General features: G+C 39.7%; 1 protein-coding gene across 3 annotated transcripts in view; it reads right to left on the bottom strand.

Moving 5' to 3' along the window:
- Ralgapb (Ral GTPase activating protein non-catalytic subunit beta) overlaps positions 1-18,148 on the bottom strand; it is an 88,018-nt gene that overhangs the window by 20,632 nt on the left and 49,238 nt on the right. For 2 of the 3 annotated variants that reach the window (XM_048349181.1, XM_048349179.1), the window contains exons 15-20: positions 17,329-17,458; positions 15,535-15,668; positions 12,525-12,707; positions 10,472-10,623; positions 4,475-4,662; positions 1,923-2,029 (exon numbers count right to left, since the gene is read on the bottom strand). In XM_048349181.1, coding sequence (XP_048205138.1) covers positions 1,923-2,029; positions 4,475-4,662; positions 10,472-10,623; positions 12,525-12,707; positions 15,535-15,668; positions 17,329-17,458 — 894 coding nt within the window. The remainder of the gene's footprint in view (positions 1-1,922; positions 2,030-4,474; positions 4,663-10,471; positions 10,624-12,524; positions 12,708-15,534; positions 15,669-17,328; positions 17,459-18,148) is intronic. The other variant, XM_048349180.1, reaches the window with a different exon arrangement.

The following is an 18,148-nucleotide window of genomic DNA, read 5'->3' as shown; positions in this document are numbered from 1 at the left end:
ATATACAAAATGGCCAGAAGGGGCGCTGTGGCTCAAGTGGCAGAGTGCTAGCCTTGAGCAAAAAAGAAGCCAGGGAAAGTACTCAGGCCCTGAGTTCAAGCCCTGGGACTGGCAAAAAAAAAAAAAAAAAAAAAAAAAAGAAATGCAGGGGGAGGTTGATGGGCTTAGATCTGACCCCTGCCTCAGCACAGTGCTTCCACTTCTGGTGTCAGCTAAATTTTTTTTTTGCCAGACCTAGGACTTGGACTCTGGGCCTGAGCACCCTGGTTTCTTTTTGCTCAAGGCTAGCAGCCTACCTCTTGAGCCACAGCGCCACTTCCAGCCTTTTCTGTTTATGTGAGGCTGAGTAGTCAAACCCAGGGCTTCATGCATGCTAGGCAAGCACTGTACTGCTAAGCCACATTCCCAGCCTCTAAATTTGTTTTTAAAAGTTTGTTTCTGGCAGGTTTATTTTATAAGCTTTGTAATGAAATTCTAAGCTGTAGATTAAGTTAAAAAATTTTAAATGTTGCTTTGAAAAAAAGAAAAAGAAATGCATTCAATATCTGACTCATGTAACTAGCTATAACTCCTCTGTACAATACCATTACAATAACAATTTTTAAAATTAAAAAAATTTAAAAAGGTACATATTGTACCATTAATAAATTTTGTTTCCTGCCCTGTTTCCCTTTCCCCTTGGACTTTAACATTAATTTAAAGGCCTATGGAATGTGATCTGCATCCTGCCACTGAGAGAAAATAGGAGTTTATTCTTCTTAAGTAACAAACAGAGATCATCCAACAGAAATCAAGTGTGTTAAATGATGTAAGCAAGTACTCCAATTTTGAGGATATCTTAACAGCTGGCAAATTTTACTGTCATGTTCTAAATAAATTTTTAGTAACATGAGTAAAAGGTCTAAAAAAAGAAGTATAGCATATGACTCAAATTTAAGTGTTACTGTGTACAGAAAAAAAAAGCATTGGAAGGAAATGCACTAAAACATTAACTATGGTTCTTCCCTCTGAATACAGGTGATTTACAATCTTCCAATTTTCTACAACAGATTAGTAATATTCACATAATTATGATTGTCACAAGATAAAAGACTGAATTAAATTATATAGCATATTAAAAATTATATAGCAACTTATGCAGGAATAAATCATGTAGAACAATTTGAAACTATGTCGTATTTGCTACACACACGACAGGCCTGGCTAAATCTTTCCATATATGGTGTATGTCTGTTATTGATGATGCTGACTTTTTGTTTCTGTTTTTATAGGATCTCACTTTATAGCCTTGAAATGTGCTATGTAGCTCAAGGGGGGGAGGAGGCTAGAACTCACTTTGTCGCCCAGGCTGGCCTCCAACTCTTTTTTTTTTTTTTTTTGCCAGTCCTGGGCCTTGGACTCAGGGCCTGAGCACTGTCCCTGGCTTCTTCCCGCTCAAGGCTAGCACTCTGCCGCTTGAGCCACAGCACCGCTTCTGGCGGTTTTCTGTATATGTGGTGCTGGGGAATCGAACCTAGGGCCTCGTGTATCCGAGGCAGGCACTCTTGCCACTAGGCCATATCCCCAGCCCAGGCCTCCAACTCTTGACTCAAGGTGTGCTAGGATTACAGGTATGTGCATCATAATTAGCATATATCTGACTTTAATTATATTTAAAATTGCATAGAAAAATGTGAGACCATGGGTGAGCACTCAGTCACCTGGAAAGCTTTTGGGAAAGAGCACTACTTTAAAGATGCCTATAAAATCAGGAGATCTGGACGTCTGGTTCCCAAGGTGATCCTGATGGACCCCTGTGATGAAGTATTTGGGGGTCAGGAATATTTATCTGTGGTCTTAGGTAGAATGTGATTAACCTTTATGATATGCATGCATGCGCCCTTGTACACACTTGTCACTTCCCTCTAACTTCTGGCAGTTACCTTCTGATTTGCTTTTGCTCCTCTGGGTAGAAGGCAAAGCTGTTGTGCCCAAGCAAGTCTTCCAGACATTCCCCGAACCAGCACAGTGACAGAGGGGAAAAAATCATCTGGAAGAAAAGGTTTGTGCAAAGGTTTTTATTTCAGAAAACCACCATTTAAAATGTAACTGCTGTCAACACTCTACTGAGTTTCCCAAGCTTTGATCCTCTGTGCCCTCTTTGTGGTTTTCTGCCTTATTAAGTACCATGAGTCCTATTATTTGACTTTGAACCAACCACTTTTTATTATTATTAAATTTATTTAAAAAGGACATTGTGAACTGCTGTCAATGGGAAACCATGAAATTAGGTGTGCCATTTATTTATTTATTTATTCATATTTTTTGCCAGTCCTGGTGCTTGGACCCTGTCAGGGCCTGAGCACTGTCCCTGGCTTCTTTTTGCTCAAGACTAGCACTCTGCCACTTGAGCCACAGCACCTCCTCTGGCCTTTTGTCATATGTGGCACTGAGGAATCGAACCCAGGGCTTCATGTATACGAGGCAAGCATTCTTGCCACTAGGCCATATCCCCAGCTTCGCTAATTATTTTTAAAATAAGTAAAAATAATGGTGTTTGCCAATGTGTCAGCTGTCATCATCTCACATACCTACAGTGGTACACATTTACTTTTGGGAAATGCTGTTCTGGAAAATACTCTTAACCTCCCATTGTTGGGGACAAATGAAATATAAGAAGATGGACCAGATTGTCTGCAAGTGCTAATGTTACATTTGCCCACAGCTTTAGGTACCAATGCCCACTTTAAGAAGGCACAATTTCTTTCCAGCAGAAGTTCTGGGGGGGGGGGGGGGGACGGTGTGCGTGTGCGTGTGCGTGTGCGTGTGCATGTGTGTTCAGGATGAATTTCCATGGAGATACAGATCCTTTTTATTTTTTTGTCTCAAGTGTGAGAGTCAACTTTGCCATGCTTTTCTTTCTCATTTCTTCTGTTATTAACTATTATAATAAACAAAATGTCCTCCTAAATGTGTCATATTCAACTTGTTTATATTTTTGGCAGACTTTTTATGCAATCAATTTAGTTGGACTAAGAGTGGAGTAATACTAAAACACCCAGAAACAGGCCAGGAAGCAGAAGGGAACATTTAACTGGGATTTTGCATACTCTTTGGCAGATGGTTTGAGCTTAACAGGCTAGCTGAAGCACAAACAATGGGCACAGGGGAGAGAACACCAGACAAGCCCTAAGTCTGAGGCAGAGAAGAAAGAAGGCCTAGAGAAAAGGCTTTGGACTAGCAATCATGAAGTGAGCAATGATAAATGGCTCCATTTCATTTCATATTAAAGTCACTTAGTCTCATTTGATAGAAATCTGTGATAGAATTTTTTTTAAATCTCCAACTACAGGGCAGGCAATGTCCTTTATTTTATGGATTATGAGATTTATTCACATTCAGCAAAACTTTTTCAGGATTCTAAGGCTTATCTTTGCAAAGGCAAGATGTCTCCCTCATTGAAAAAATCATATCATAGTGGGTCAACAAATCTAAGTCCTATCTGCATCATGTACTTCTCAAGCTAGCTGGACAAGTCACATACCCTCCCTGAGTTTATTTACCTGCAAATAAGAGAACTGTATACCAGGTGATTCCTTGGGTCCTTTTCTACACACAAGATTCTGTAACTTTCGTTTTTCTTCACCTTGCCTGCAATAAGTCTTTCCGAAATCATGCTATCCTGGCATACTAGCAAATGCCAACTGCTGTCAGGAAAAAACTTCCTTGGCATCATTTGGTTTGTAGTATAATTGTCCCTAAGATGGTTTACAACTGGGGGGAGGGGAAAAGGGAAAACAGCTGTTCTGTTCAAGCTGTTCTGTAAATGGTTTCTAGTAGGTCAGATCTACATCTGAGAAGGGACACCACAGTACAGCAAGTAGAGCAGATGTTAAGGGTGAACAAGTTTTGGAACTGGTAGGGCAGGGAAGAAGAGGTGTGTCAGACCAGGTAGAAAGAATTGCAAGAATTTAGGTAATAAGTGGTAAGGCCCTGCAACTGGATGTACTGCAAGGAATACAGAGGAAAGACTCAAGACTGGGGAGGTAGAAATTTGGAAATGTATAATCAGAGGCAGTAACAGGAGGAGCAAGCAAAGATGACTCTCACATTTCTAACTGCCATGAGTGCCAATACTGAAACAGAACAATGAGGGGTGAGGGGCAAGGGAGCAGAAAGACAGCACCCAAAGTTCACAAGGGAAGAAAGAGTGACAATGGTTTTTATATATATTAAACAGCCACTAGGATAAACTGTTTATAAAACTACAGAGTACTTTTCTGATATTTCAGATATACATAAATGGCCTTTAAGCAGTTCTACTTCATATGTATATTCTATCTTCTGGTCCTCTATTTCTCAAGTGCTACTATCTCATAGCTCAAAGTACCACTGACAAATTTGTAACATACAAGTCATTTTCTTTCTCCCTGCCAGTACTGATGAACACACATATTGATACAGCAGTAAATAAGGCGCATGTGGTCTAACTTACTCTGCTCATTTCCAAGAGGCTGCTCCAGCATTGCCAGGATGACACTATTGTCCAAAACAAAGTACCGGAAACTATGCTTGTTAATGGTTGGCAGCCTGGAGTATTTGATCAGAGTAGTCTCATTCACCAGACTACAGGGAGAAGCAGGACCACTGGGTGAAGGAAATGCGCCAAGCAACTGCATAATACTATGGAGAATAGAATAAAAAACAGTTAATTCTCAAAATAAAATCTTAAGTTTACCTCATGTATTCACATATATATTCCCCTTAATTTTAATTGAGCACAGCCATATTTCCCCTTTGCAGGTCATACTTATTTCTTCTGAAGGCCACAGGATGTTGTGTAGATCTAGCCCTCCAGATGCAAACAGATGGTGGCCACAGATATCAATACTATCTTTCAAAGACTTCCCTCAGGAATACCTTTCTTTCTTCCCCTTGAAGGGGAAAAAGCTTTTTTTCCACTGGTACTTAAAGTTCCCTAACTATGGGGAGGTACCAATTCTGGACAAGTGCCACTGCAACACAGAATGTTCAGAGAAACTGAACTTTTCCTCTAGAGAATGGAAATTTCCTGTTGGCCACTGCCAAGTTGGACTGGTATTTCATAGGATTATGGGTGCTGCAAATAGGAATTGAAGAGGTAAACTTATTAAACCCATTAAGCCTGTGATTGGTGATGTTTTCCTGTCATTTTAGGAGATTAAATATGGGGGGAGAGGGCAGATGTAAAAAAACTTGTACAATTCTAAAGTGTCACAATTAAATGCAAGCTGGTTGCCCACAAAAAAAAAAAAAAAAAGACTTCCTTCAGGCAGAGAAACACCTCACTTAGGGGCACAGATCCTATCTACCCAATGACTGGCTGGTACAGGTTGTAAAGGCCCAGCCCCTTGCCCTAGACTGAGAGAACATGAAATAAGCACTGTACCACAGTTAAGTTTTTCCCTTTGTCCAGCTTTGCTTTCTACCTTCCTCTACTGGGATATTGAGAGCACTTTCAAATAAACTTCTTGCAAGCAAATATCAGTTTGCTACCTAGGGAAATAACAGTATTTCCAAATCATAAAGCTTCAAAAGATACATAAACTATGGAGTATGTGTGAAGCTATAATAAAGAACCCTCTCCACCTCCCCATTATAAGTAATACAAACTAGTTTTTTAAAAATCTGCTGTGTGGGCTGGGAATGTGGCTCAGTGGGAGAGTGCTTCCCTAGCATGCCTGAAGCCCTGGGTTCAATTCCTCAGTACCACATAAACAGAAAAAGCTGGAAGTGGTGCTGTGGCTCAAGTGGTAGAGTGCTAGCCTTGAGCACAGAGAAGCTCAGTCAGGGACAGAGCCCAGGCCCTGAGTTCAAGCCCTAGGATAGGTTAAAAAAAAATCTGCTGTGTGTCCCAGCTTTCAAGATCATGCTAGTCAAAGTATTAGAATACTAGAAAAGTCTAGAAAAGGGCCCTAATCAGCCATACTCCCTCACTTTTCAGAAGACAAAACTAAAGCTAAGAAGAGCAAAGTGATTGCTAACAGGCCAGAAAACAGCTGGCTAAGGTAAAGCACACCTGTAAACCCAGCTACTCAGGAGAGGGGACAGAATGTTCATGGTGTGAGACAGCTTAGGCAAAGTTAATACAAGATCCTACCGGAAATTCAAACGGGGGGGGGGGGGCTCAAATGGAAAGTCACCCACGCACGCATGAATGCAGACGCACACCAAAGACCAGAAACTTGCCCCTGCATCTAGTAGTTAAATCTCACAGACCTATTATAATCATTAAATAAAAATCTATAACAGAAAATGCTTTATAAACTGGAATTCAACTTCAAAAGCCTTAATACTCAGGAATGTTTGGACAGATTTGGACATCCATTCATCCTAGGCATTTTATGCACATTATTTCTTGCACTTTCTTAACAACCCTATGAGACAGGTAGCATTACCCTCATTTATAGTAAGAAATTGAAGCTCAGAAAGAAAATATCTTGTAATTACAAAAGAAAAATTTTACACTGGTATTCTAAAATCACCTGGCTTTTCATAGGAATCTCATCTGGAACACTAGTATTCTGTAACTCCACTTTTATCACTCAATTTTTAGCTTGGGTGGATGTCTTCTTCTCTCATTCTAAGGCCTGAACCCAAAGATCCCTAATAACGTAAGTCAACACAATTCAATAAATGTTTTCTTTCTATTTTCACTCCTCCTAAAGGCCTGTCAAAGAATTTCTAGAATCAACAAAATTTGATGATGAGTTCAGGTCCCTAATGCTTTATGGAAAAGAGGAGAAATATCCAGTAAGTAATGAAAAAATATGACTTTGGTTTTGTAAAAATAGGACAGAGATGGTTGCATATAAGATCTAAGATGTTATCAAACAGATTGCTGAAAAGAGAATAGGTCACTAAGATGAAATCATACCAGCCTATCCACATTTTCTTTTCTGGTCACTGGTCTGCAAAGGGAGGTAATTATCTCTGAAATCAAGACATCTATTTGGCAGTGTGTCACAACAAACTTGTAAATCAGTTTAAACCTGTGAACCTGCTTGAAGGATATTTTCTGCTGACAGGCTGTGAGTCTACTCATATTTGATAATTTAATCAATGTATTTCACTAGACAGGCTGTGAGTCCACCTGTGTTTGATACTTTAATCAATGTCTTTAATTAGAACACACAGGACAGACTCATTAAATCCACAGTTGGTCAAAAGTTAGGCAGCAGAGAATGTATCAGAGTAAGCTAGGATTTCAAAACTAAAAATATTGAGGCAAATCTTGCATAAGAAATGTCTAAGTTGGGTACCAGTGGCTAATGCCTGTAATCCTAGCTACTCAGGTGGCTGAGATCTGAGGAACACAGTTCAAAGCCAGCTTAGACAAGAAAGTCTGTGAGCTTATCTCCGATTAACCACCAGAAAACTGGAAGTGGAGCTGTGGCTCAAAGTGGTAGAATGCTAGCCTTGAGCAAAAAAGTTCAAGGACAGTACCCAGGTCCTGAGTTCAAGCCCCATGACTGGCCAAAAAAAAGTACAGTTCTGTGCATATATTTAAACACTCCTAAGTAGTAGAGAATGACAAATGAAAAAGAGTCAAATTTTTGTTGGCTAAATGTAAATCACCAGATTCTCAAAAGCCCTATGCAGTCCCTAAATACATTTTTTTTAATTTATTTTTTTTTTTGGCCAGTCCTGGGGCTTGGACTCAGGGCCTGAGCACTGTCCCTGGCTTCTTTTTTCTCAACTAGCACTCTGCCACTTGAGGCACAGCGCCACTTCTGGCCACTTTCTGTATATGTGGTGCTGGGGAATTGAACCCAGGGCCTCATGCATACGAGGCAAGCACTCTTGCCACTAGGCCATATCTCCAGCCCCCTGAATACATTTAATAAAAATATCATCCTACAGAATTTAAAGGTCATCTAAGGTACTGTAATCTGAAATCTACTAGAAGAGGTACACAATCAAACCTATACCAGCTGAAAAGAACCACAATGATAAAGTACTCGGTCCTTGTAATATGAAAATATCTGGAGGTACCAGAGCTAAATCAGAAAGAATATAAACACTATCTTTGGATATTGCTACTTCATGGACAAAAGGGTGTCACTCTCAGAAGTCTGAATAAGAACTAGTTGGTCAAAGTTAAAGTGGAAGAAATTTTAGCTCAATATAATATAATATAATACAATACAACAAGCTTTTAATTATTAAAATGAAACGGACATTTAGATGCTAAATAACTTGGTAATTATGTCTTAAAGATGACTTACGCAGAAGGGCAATTTAAATGACTTCTAAGAGCCCTGATTCTGAATTTATGTTAATACCCCAAAGGGGATTAAAAACAACAAAAACCCAAATAGCCAATCTATTTTTTTTTTGCCAGTCCTGGGCTCTGTCCCTGAGCCTCTCTGTGCTCAAGCTCTAATACTCTGTGCTCTAGTGCTCTAATACTTGAGCCACAGTGCCACTTCGAGCTTTTTCTGAGTAGTTAACTGAAAGTAAGAGTCTCCTGAACTTTTCCTGCTCAGGCTGGGTTTGAACTGCAATGCTCAGATTTCAGCCTCCTGAGTAATTAGGATTATAGGTGTAAGCCAATGGTGCCTGGCCCAAACAGCTAATCTTTACTCTGCAAGTGTCTATTAGGTGCTCAGACCTGGGAGGGTTATCACAGAAATGGGTCTCTCTCAGAAACCTCCCATCCTGAGGAGTACACACTAGCATGTATCAAATAAATCAGATATGACTATGACAGTACACAATTCTGTTGTGGTAGGATCAGAAATGATGAGTGTAGAAATGATGTGTAGAAAGGAGTCGTATTAAGAAGCGGAATAGGGCTGGGAATATGGCCTAGTGGCAAGAGTGCTTGCCTTGTATACATGAAGCCCTGGGTTCGATTCCCCAGCACCACATATATAGAAATTAGCTAGAAGTGGCGCTGTGACTCAAGTGGTAGAGTGCTAGCCTTGAGCAAAAAGAAGCCAGGGACAGTGCTCAGGCCCTGAGTCCAAGCTCAGGATTGGCAAAAAAAAAAGGCAGAATACCCAAGAGTTCCATGGAGGTAGGTACGTTTGAGGTAGAGGGTGTGGCCAAAGGAAGAAGAAAGAAGCTTTATAATTCAGGGGAGGAGCATAAGCAGGAACAAGCATGTCCAGTTCACCACCACAAGTTAACTGGACTATGCAGAGGGCACTAGGGCAAAGTGATAGAAGAGATCAGGCAGGCCTCTTGAAATTCAGGTTAAGTTCAGACAATATGGCAGGAAACCACTCAAGCAGGATAATAAAAATTGTGCTTTGGGAGGATAAGTTTGGTCACAGAATACAAGATAAACAGGGGGGTTAGGAGACTGAAAGCAGGGAAGTCAAACAAGAAATGAAGAGGGCATGAAGAATCTCAGCCAGCAGGTATACGTATGCCTTCAGCTAAGCTGTTTTCCCTAGGGATGATGCTACTGTGATTTTCCTCTTATCTGGAAATATTTATTTCCTCTTTCTAACTCTTCAGCATTTGATTTGTACCTTTTCCCTTGGAGAATGCATTTTCCACCTAATCATATAGCAGTTTGTGGTCATATTTTTATATCTTTCCTACTGAAAGATAGTATTGGTGGGGTGATTAGTTCTGATTCATCTCTGTGATCCTATTCCAGTTCTTTTTTGGGTGGCAGATGAGGAGGGTAAGTACAAGTTCTTGAATTGCGTCTTGTGTTTGCTAGGCAGGCACTCTACTGCTGAACCACATCATCAGATCTTCCTTGTACTAGTTATTTTGAAATAGTTTCACTTTTTCCCTGGCCCATGTCTGGATCTCAATTCTCCCATTTAATACTTCCTGCTATGCCTGAGATGACAGTCATGAAGTGCCATGCCCAGCTTCTTCCATTCAGATAGTCTCACAAAATTTTCTGGGCTGGCCTAGAATTGCCATCTTAACAAATTTAGCCTCCTACACAGCTGGATAACAGGTGTGCACCACTACACTCAGCTATTTCTGGTTGAGAAGGAAGCTCTCAAACTTTCTGCTAGGGCTGGCCTCAAATAGCAATCTTCCTGATCTTAGCCTCTGGAGTAAACCACCACACCCAGCCTAGTACCAGTTCTAAATAGAGAGTTTACAAATCTTAGCTGAATGGCCCTATAATATATAGTACAAATGCTATGGAAGAGATCAAGTAGGAGGCAGATGTATCTGATGGGGAGACCCCAGAGAGACACATTTCATCTCTGGATTTAGTCATCAAAGTGAAGGGACAGTAAATTTCTCCAAGATCTTTTCCAACTTGAACATAAATTGGCTTGAATTAATATCAACTAATACAGAAACTCAAGCTGCTGGTTTATTTAGGTCTGAAAAAAACAGTTGCATGAGTATGTCCTTTCCATTTAATTTCCAGAGACAAAGTATCATCTAAATGGGCTAAGTCACTTAATGTCAAACCATCTGTAAAGAAATGAACAGGAGGGGTCACTGCTAACAGTCACTTTCATACCATGTGAGGGTAGCTTCAGCAGCATCCTTTACCCTCATTGAAGCAGGATTTGGCTCCTTATCTCCTTTGTACTTGACCTCTTGCTCACTGTTCTTGGACTTACTTCCTGAGATACCCAGTTCCACAATTTCTAGAACTTCCTTAAGGCAGTCCTAAAAGCAGGAAAGGTAGATCAATTTTGGTAATACACCTTTTCATGATCAGACAAAGAATCCATCAAAACACTAATAGAGGTTATATTTTGGTAATGGAATTTTAACTTCAAATTTTCTCTAATAAGATATATACTACCACAGTAATATAATAAATTCAAACCCCCTTCCAAATTTCTCTGTAAAGAACTAAATTTGTATGTTCAGAGACAGAGAGAGAAAGAGAGAGAGAGAGAGACAGACAGACACACAGACAGACAGACAGACAGACAGACAGAGAGAGGGGAGAAACAGAGAAAGAGAAATAAAGCTAAATTACATTCAATTCCATCAGTCCCAATTCTTATAAACTACCATGGATTAAAAATCCTGTAAATCCAAGTGAAAGATATAACATTAATTTAGTTGAACATGAAATGATTAAAGGCATTTCAGATTGGATCAAGGCTCAGTGTTGAGGGCCTGAGTTCACATAAACAAAAGTCATTAGATTCTCTAACATACCAAAGAAAAGCTCATTAATGTCTGGCTTTTTTTTTTTTTTTTAGTAGGTCGTGGCTGTTTGAACTCTGGGCCTGAGCACTGTCCCTGAGCTCTTCAGCTCAAGGCTAGCACTCTACCACTTGAGCCAGTGCCACTTCTGGTTTTCTGATGGTTAACTGGAGTAAGAGTCTCACGAACTTTCCTGCCTGGGCTGACTCTGAACCATGATCCTCATATTTGAGCCTCCTGAGTAGCTAGGATTAACAAGCATGAGCCACTAGTGTCTGGCAATGACTGACATTTTAAAACAATTTCTAGTACCCTAACTTTGAAGCTATAATTAATATGACTAAGATTTTATCAATATTTTAAAAATCACAAAGTTCTCTATAATAGTCAATGAGCCTGATCTGGTATCTCCTCTTTCACTTCCACCATGAATGCTTTATTTTTACTTTTTTTGGTGGTACTGGCGGGGGGGGGGGGGGGGTTGGGGGTTGGACTTGGCTTTTCTTGCTAGATAGCTGCTCTATCACTTAAGCTATGCTGCAGCCCTTTTTGCTCTGATGTCATGTTCATTCTCTCTTTCTCTCCTTTTCTATGTTTTGGGTTTTTTGTTGTTGTTGTTGTTGGTTATGGGCTTGAACTCAGGGCCTGGGTGCTGTTCCTGAGTTTTTTTGTTCAATGCTAGCCCTCTACCACTTTGAGCCAAGCACCACTTCCAGTTTTCTGGTGGTTAATTGGAGGTAAGAGTCTCACAGATTTTCCTGCCCAGGCTGGCTTTGAATTGCAATCCTCAGATCTCAGCCTCCTGAGTAGGTAGACAAGAGCCACCAGCACCTGGCTTATTTTAGTTATTTTGAGAATAGTCTTGCTTTTTGTAATGTTCCTATGCATGCTTCCCACTGTGGCTGGGATGTCAGGCATATACCAATGCACCCACCTATTCATTAAAATACTATCTCGGGGCTGGGAATATGGCCTAGTGGCAAGAGTGCTTTCCTCGTATATATGAGGCCCTGGGTTCGATTCCTCAGCACCACATATACGGAAAATGGCCAGAAGTGGCGCTGTGACTCAAGTGGCAGAGTGCTAGCCTTGAGCAAAAAGAAGCCAGGGACAGTGCTCAGGCCCTGAGTTCACGGCCTAGGACTGGCCCAAAATAAATAAATAAATAAATAAAATAAAATAGTATCTCACAAACTTCTTGTCCAGTCTGGCTTCAAATAGTGATTCTCTTAATGTTGGCCTTTGTGAATACCTACGATTTACAGGTGTGATCAATAGGAATCTGAAATAGGCAGTGAAAACTGACTAGATACCTGTGCCCACCAGAAAAATGTGTGGAATAAAATTTTTAGCTAGAATCCTTCTTTATAGATATGCTGGGCTCTAGTTCAGCAGGCAGGAAAACTTACCTTTTCATCAAGCATATCAGGGTGCTCAGTCAGCCAGACACACAGACACTGAAAAGCTGCCACTATCATGGAGTGCAGGTCCCGGGAGTGCAAAGGGGCTGGCCGACTGCACTGGTACACAATGTAGCTGCACACAGAACTGATGGCCCGCTTTCGGTCCCCTGAGTCAACCAACACCTTCACCTAAGCATGGTCATTTGGGGAACAGAAAGAATTAGCCAAGAATCACTGTACCAACATGGAAACATTTTCTCTGACGCCAAGCATATTTGAGGATGTGATATACTGCAGAAGGTGGTACTTTTCAAGTCCTAAAACAGTATTTTGCTTTGGTATAGTTTCTCATACTGTTAAACTAAACCCTCAAGCACACGTCTTCATCGCTGCTGAGACTGGAAGACAGCTGGCAGTGGTATACCTCACAGTGCAGCTCCGTGTTCTACACAAAGTACTCTGTAGCTGCTTGGTGGCATACTCACTGCACTTGTTTAAAGAACACATAGGGCCAACCACCAGTGGCTCATGCCTGTAACCCTAGCTACTAAGGAGGCTGAGATCTGAAGAACACAGTTCAAAGCTAGATGGGGAAGAAAGCCCATGAGACTCTTATCTCTAAGCACCAAAAAAGTCAGAAGTGGAGTTACTCAACTGATAAGCTCAGGGACAGTGCCCAGGACCTGAGCCTCAAGCCTCAGGACCAGTAAAATATAAATAAAGTACAAACTGAATTGATTTTGGTAAATCCACACTTGTGAACTGCTACAAAAGATAAGTGAACCTATACTATCAATAAATCCCATGTATTTTTCTTTGTAATTTTCCCCTCATTCCTCTTTGCCCCATCCCTAAAGCAACAGATGATTAACTTGTATTTCCTCACACTTATAGAGATCAAACTGTACAAAATATACCTTTCTTCGTCTTTCTCTCTTATTTCTACTCAACATAGTTATTTTCAAATTTATCTACATTTTTGCATGTATCTATTACCCCTTTCTATCTTTGAGGTAATATTACTTTATATGAACATCACACAAAATTGTCTATCCAGGACTTATTAACAATTATCTGAGTTGTTACAGCTTCTAAATATTACAAATAAAACTGCTACAAATATTCATGTAGTTTTTTTCTTGTTTTGGTTGTTTATAGCATGAGAGTGCAATGACTAAGGAGATAATACATATGTTTAACTTTGTAAGAAACTGCCAGGGCCGGGAATATGGCCTAGTGGCAAGAGTGCTTGCCTCGAATACATGAAGCCCTAGGTTTGATTCCTCAGCACCACATATATAGAAAATGGCTAGAAGTGGCGCTGTGGCTCAAGTGGTAGAGTGCTAGTCTTGAGCAAAAAGAAGCCAGGGACAATTAAAAAAAATTGCCAAAGTGTTTTCCAAGCTCATTATTCCAGTTAACTTTCCCAATAGTTTTCCCACATCCTCAGTAACAGGATGATCCACCTTTTTAATTCTAGCAGTTCTAACAGGGAAGTGGTTAATGGTATCACAATGCAGTTTTAAGTGAATCTCTTCAATAACTAATATTGAGCATCTTTGCAAGTTCTTATTTGCCACCTGTACGTCTTCTTTGGTAAAGTATCTGTCCAAAACATTTCCCTGTTTTTTTTAACAATGTTGTTTTACTACTTATGGATTTTTCCTTTTTGGTATTTTTCTCCTTTTAACGATTACAGGTATTTAAGAAGCAGCATTCAGACTTCTGGTTCTGTGACGGAGGAGATTCTGCTATGCAGTGGTAGCTTATTATTCTGTCCAGAGATCAGTGTGCAGACAGTACCTCAGTTTTTAGATCCGTGATACTCACTTGATCATCTTACCATTTGGTCTCAGGTCAGCATACCTTCTTCATTTTGATGCCTCACTGTCTCAGAAGCACACAGTGGATGATGGTACCAACATAACAGTTAATAGAGTCCACACTGTACACTACTGGACCATCTACAATTTCCTGAATTCAGCCCACTATTCATAGGACTCTCCTAGACACCATTATCTTGCTCTCTCTCGCTCTCTCTCTCTCTCTTTTTTTCCCCTTTTATGATACTGGGGATGGAGCCCAGGACGTTGTACTTGCTTGGCAAGCACTTTTGCCTCTGAGTTACGTCCCAGCCCTGATCTTGTTGGTCTTAACACACTTTTCTTGACAACTTAGAGCACTCTGCAGCAGGCTCTCTGTACAGGAAGTACTCCTAGGAGTTTGTAACATACAGATTCAACCTGAGAAAATGCACAAAGACCTCTATTTGCTTTTAGGAAAGCCAAATCTCTTCCAAACTGCACTAATCGATTCACAGATCCATTTGTCTTTCTGAGGAATATTGTGCATATCCTGGAGACTAAGACAACAATTCTGTCTTTGTTGGCAAAACTTAACTCAGACTTCAACTCCACTAGGGATATCTTCAGCAAGTGAGGAACTCATACAATTCAACTTTGAAGATGCCACAACTGACAAATTACTTTGCATCACTATACTGCTGCCTAATACCAGGCAATGGAAAGACTGATTGTTGAGCATTCTTTATGTAATTTGGAGTCCAAACACAGTAAAATGATTATTTTTCTTTCTTATATTTTGAATCTTTTTAGAAAAAAATGTTTTAAAGTCCAGTTATCTATTTGTTCTTTTATAATGTAATACCAAAGAAATCTTTGTACAGCCCAAAGTCACAAGGATTTTTGAGCTTGGCTCATCTTGCTCAATGCTATATTCCAATTCCACCCATTTTCTAGCAAATGAGATATTTTCATTTTTTCTTTGTGTCTGTTTACTATTCCATGATATATGTATTATTAGTTCCTTCTTATTTTTGTTTAAATTTAAGAAAATTATTTTAATTGGCGGTAAAAGTGAATTTGTGTTTATACTTTGGATATAAAGTATGTGACTATGACCAACATTGTAATACTTTCAAACCAGGGGTCAATAGATACAGAAAAAGAGCCAAACCCAAAACTGCTGTGTTAAAATGAGTGACTGTACTCCTCACCTTTGCCAGGCCAGAGAGGAGCTCTAGAGCTGCCAATGATATGCTCATATCTTGCCGCCACTGGGAATTGAGTCTTTGGGTGACGAGATGAATGCTGCGAATCAGGAGCCCAGCAGCTGAATCTGTATTAAGAGCTAGGATATAACCCAATGCCACATCCCACAGGGAGGGAAAACAACTAAGTATTAGTAACAAGAAGCACAGCATTCCACTAGGCACAGACCACAGCACAGTGAGCACGACTGGCACCCACAGCACTAGGCTCCCGCCCCACTGGCCTGAGCACCAGGTCTGGCAGTGCACAGGAGCACACAGGGCCAGGGCACATTCTAGCTCCCAGCCCACACACTTTCATATAAACTACTGCGGAACTTGGCAGTTTCACTATCATTTTTACAATGATGTTAGTCTTAAAATTTCTAAGCTGATAACTTAAGTTACATTTTCAAAAATAATCAAGAGGCTTTTAAGCATTGCCTTGGAATTTTATGGAATTTTACCTTTAAGACTTCTTCAGATGCTAGGAATTACCCTAAAGCATCTGGTGAAATTACTTGCAGTGTTTAAATCTTTAAAATTTACATGCAATGTCTTTTCAAAATCATCTTAACATTTAACTTTCCAAGACTGCTGAAATATTTCTAAACAAGTTAAACAACCATTTGGCCTCTGCATAGCCTCTAATTTTACATTTAAAAGTAATTATTACTTAGCTAATAGTAAATTAGGAGAAATTAAATTAGAACAAATTAAAGTGGATTTATAAAATCTTTAGGGACATTATACCTGTCGATCCTATCAGAAAGAGGGCAGTGACAACAGAAAAAGGAATGATCATTAAAGAGAGACAATCACGTGACACTAACACAAGTCTGGATTTCTTAGTAAAAAATATTTTACGACATTACAAGCAGAGCTGACTAACACCAGTTCAAAATGCTGAAACAAACAATAATCACTCCAAACATTTATATTAGAACACATACAGCAATGCAACTTTTACTTTTGTTTAAAAATGTTAAAGCACAAAAAATAAAATTTCAACCTAAATTAAACCTACATCCATCTATCTACAATAAAAACTTATTAACTTATCTATAAAAGCAATATTTAAATGAATTAAATATCCACATAATGGCTGTTTATATCTGACATGCCTAAAGGATACTTATTATAAACTTAAACCATAAAAATTTGTCTTATTGAACATAGCTATGACGTCTCCAGATGATTCGAAACTTATATCTATGCAACTAGAGAGCATTCCAACAAGATGGATAAATATCCACAAATTCAATACAATGGTCATAGTTGAAAACAGTGTACTTAAAAGTACCCACAAACTTAACAAATTCATAAAATGATTGCCCAGTATAAAGCATATCACCAAATACGATGCTTTGATGGCAAATATTTTCTTTGTAAGGACAGAAAATGTTTCCTTATTCTTGCTAAAATTTGATAAATTATAACATGAGGGATGCTTTTCTAGGTTTCCACTTATGCTCCATCACTTCCCTCAACACATGGCCTCTCTATCATTAGACTGGGAACCCTGAGGCAGAGCTCATACTGGTACCTGGTACAGAGAACCCAGAATCATCTCCTGACTACTCATTATAGAATCCAATTAACTACCCCAAATATAACTAGACTAACATCTTTTCTATTATGCCTAAGAACATAAACCATATAGTTTAAAATTTTTGAATATTAACATTTAGTTTTACTTTATAAATCTGAAAATTAAAGCCATTCTAAACGACTTTTATTTCAAAACAAAACATAGCTTACCATAATCCCTTAAGAGAGCCTGAGCTGGCCTCTCACTGTCAGGAGTTGTGGGCTCTGTGCTCCCACCACTTGCTGAGCTAATACCACTGTTAGTGCGACTGTGGCTCTTCAGGTTATTTTCTCCACCACCCTAGTAAGATGAAAAAGTTATTTAGACTCTGGTTTACAAGGATGGCTTATAAGGATAAATAATCATTTAAAAACTCTGCAGATAAAATTGAGCATAGAGCTGGGCACTGGTGATTCATGCCAATAATCCTAGCTACTCAAAAGGCTGAGATCTAAGGATCTGGGTTCAAAGCCTGCCAGGACAGGAAAGTACAAAGACTCTTATCTCCAGTTAACCACCAGAAAATTGGAAGTGGCACTGTGGCTCAAAATGGTAGAGCACTAGACTTGAGCACAAAAGCTCAGGGACAGTGTCCAGTCCCCAAATTTAAGCCTCATGAGTGAATAAAAAAACAAAATGAAGGGGCTGGGAATATGGCCTAGTGGCAAGAGTGCTTGCCTCCCATACATGAAGCCCTAGGTTCGATTTCTCAGCACCACATATATAGAAAACGGCCAGAAGTGGCGCTGTGGCTCAAGTGGCAGAGTGCTAGCCTTGAGCAAAAAGAAGCCAGGGACAGTGCTCAGGCCCTAAGTCCAAGCCGCAGGACTGGCAAAATAAACAAACAAACAAAACAAACAAATAAAATGGAGCATGTCAACTAAATAGCTCAAAATGATAAAGATTAAGGTGGATTTATACTTAAATACATCAGGGAAAGGATATGAGGGTTTGGCGACTATAGGTTTCTATTTGCTACTGTTTACAAAG

The sequence above is a fragment of the Perognathus longimembris genome, chromosome 6 (assembly GCF_023159225.1).
Source record: "Perognathus longimembris pacificus isolate PPM17 chromosome 6, ASM2315922v1, whole genome shotgun sequence".
NCBI lineage: Eukaryota > Metazoa > Chordata > Mammalia > Rodentia > Heteromyidae > Perognathus > Perognathus longimembris.
The sequence above is the reverse complement of the archived record's forward strand: the minus strand, read 5'-3'. Positions and strand labels throughout refer to the sequence as shown.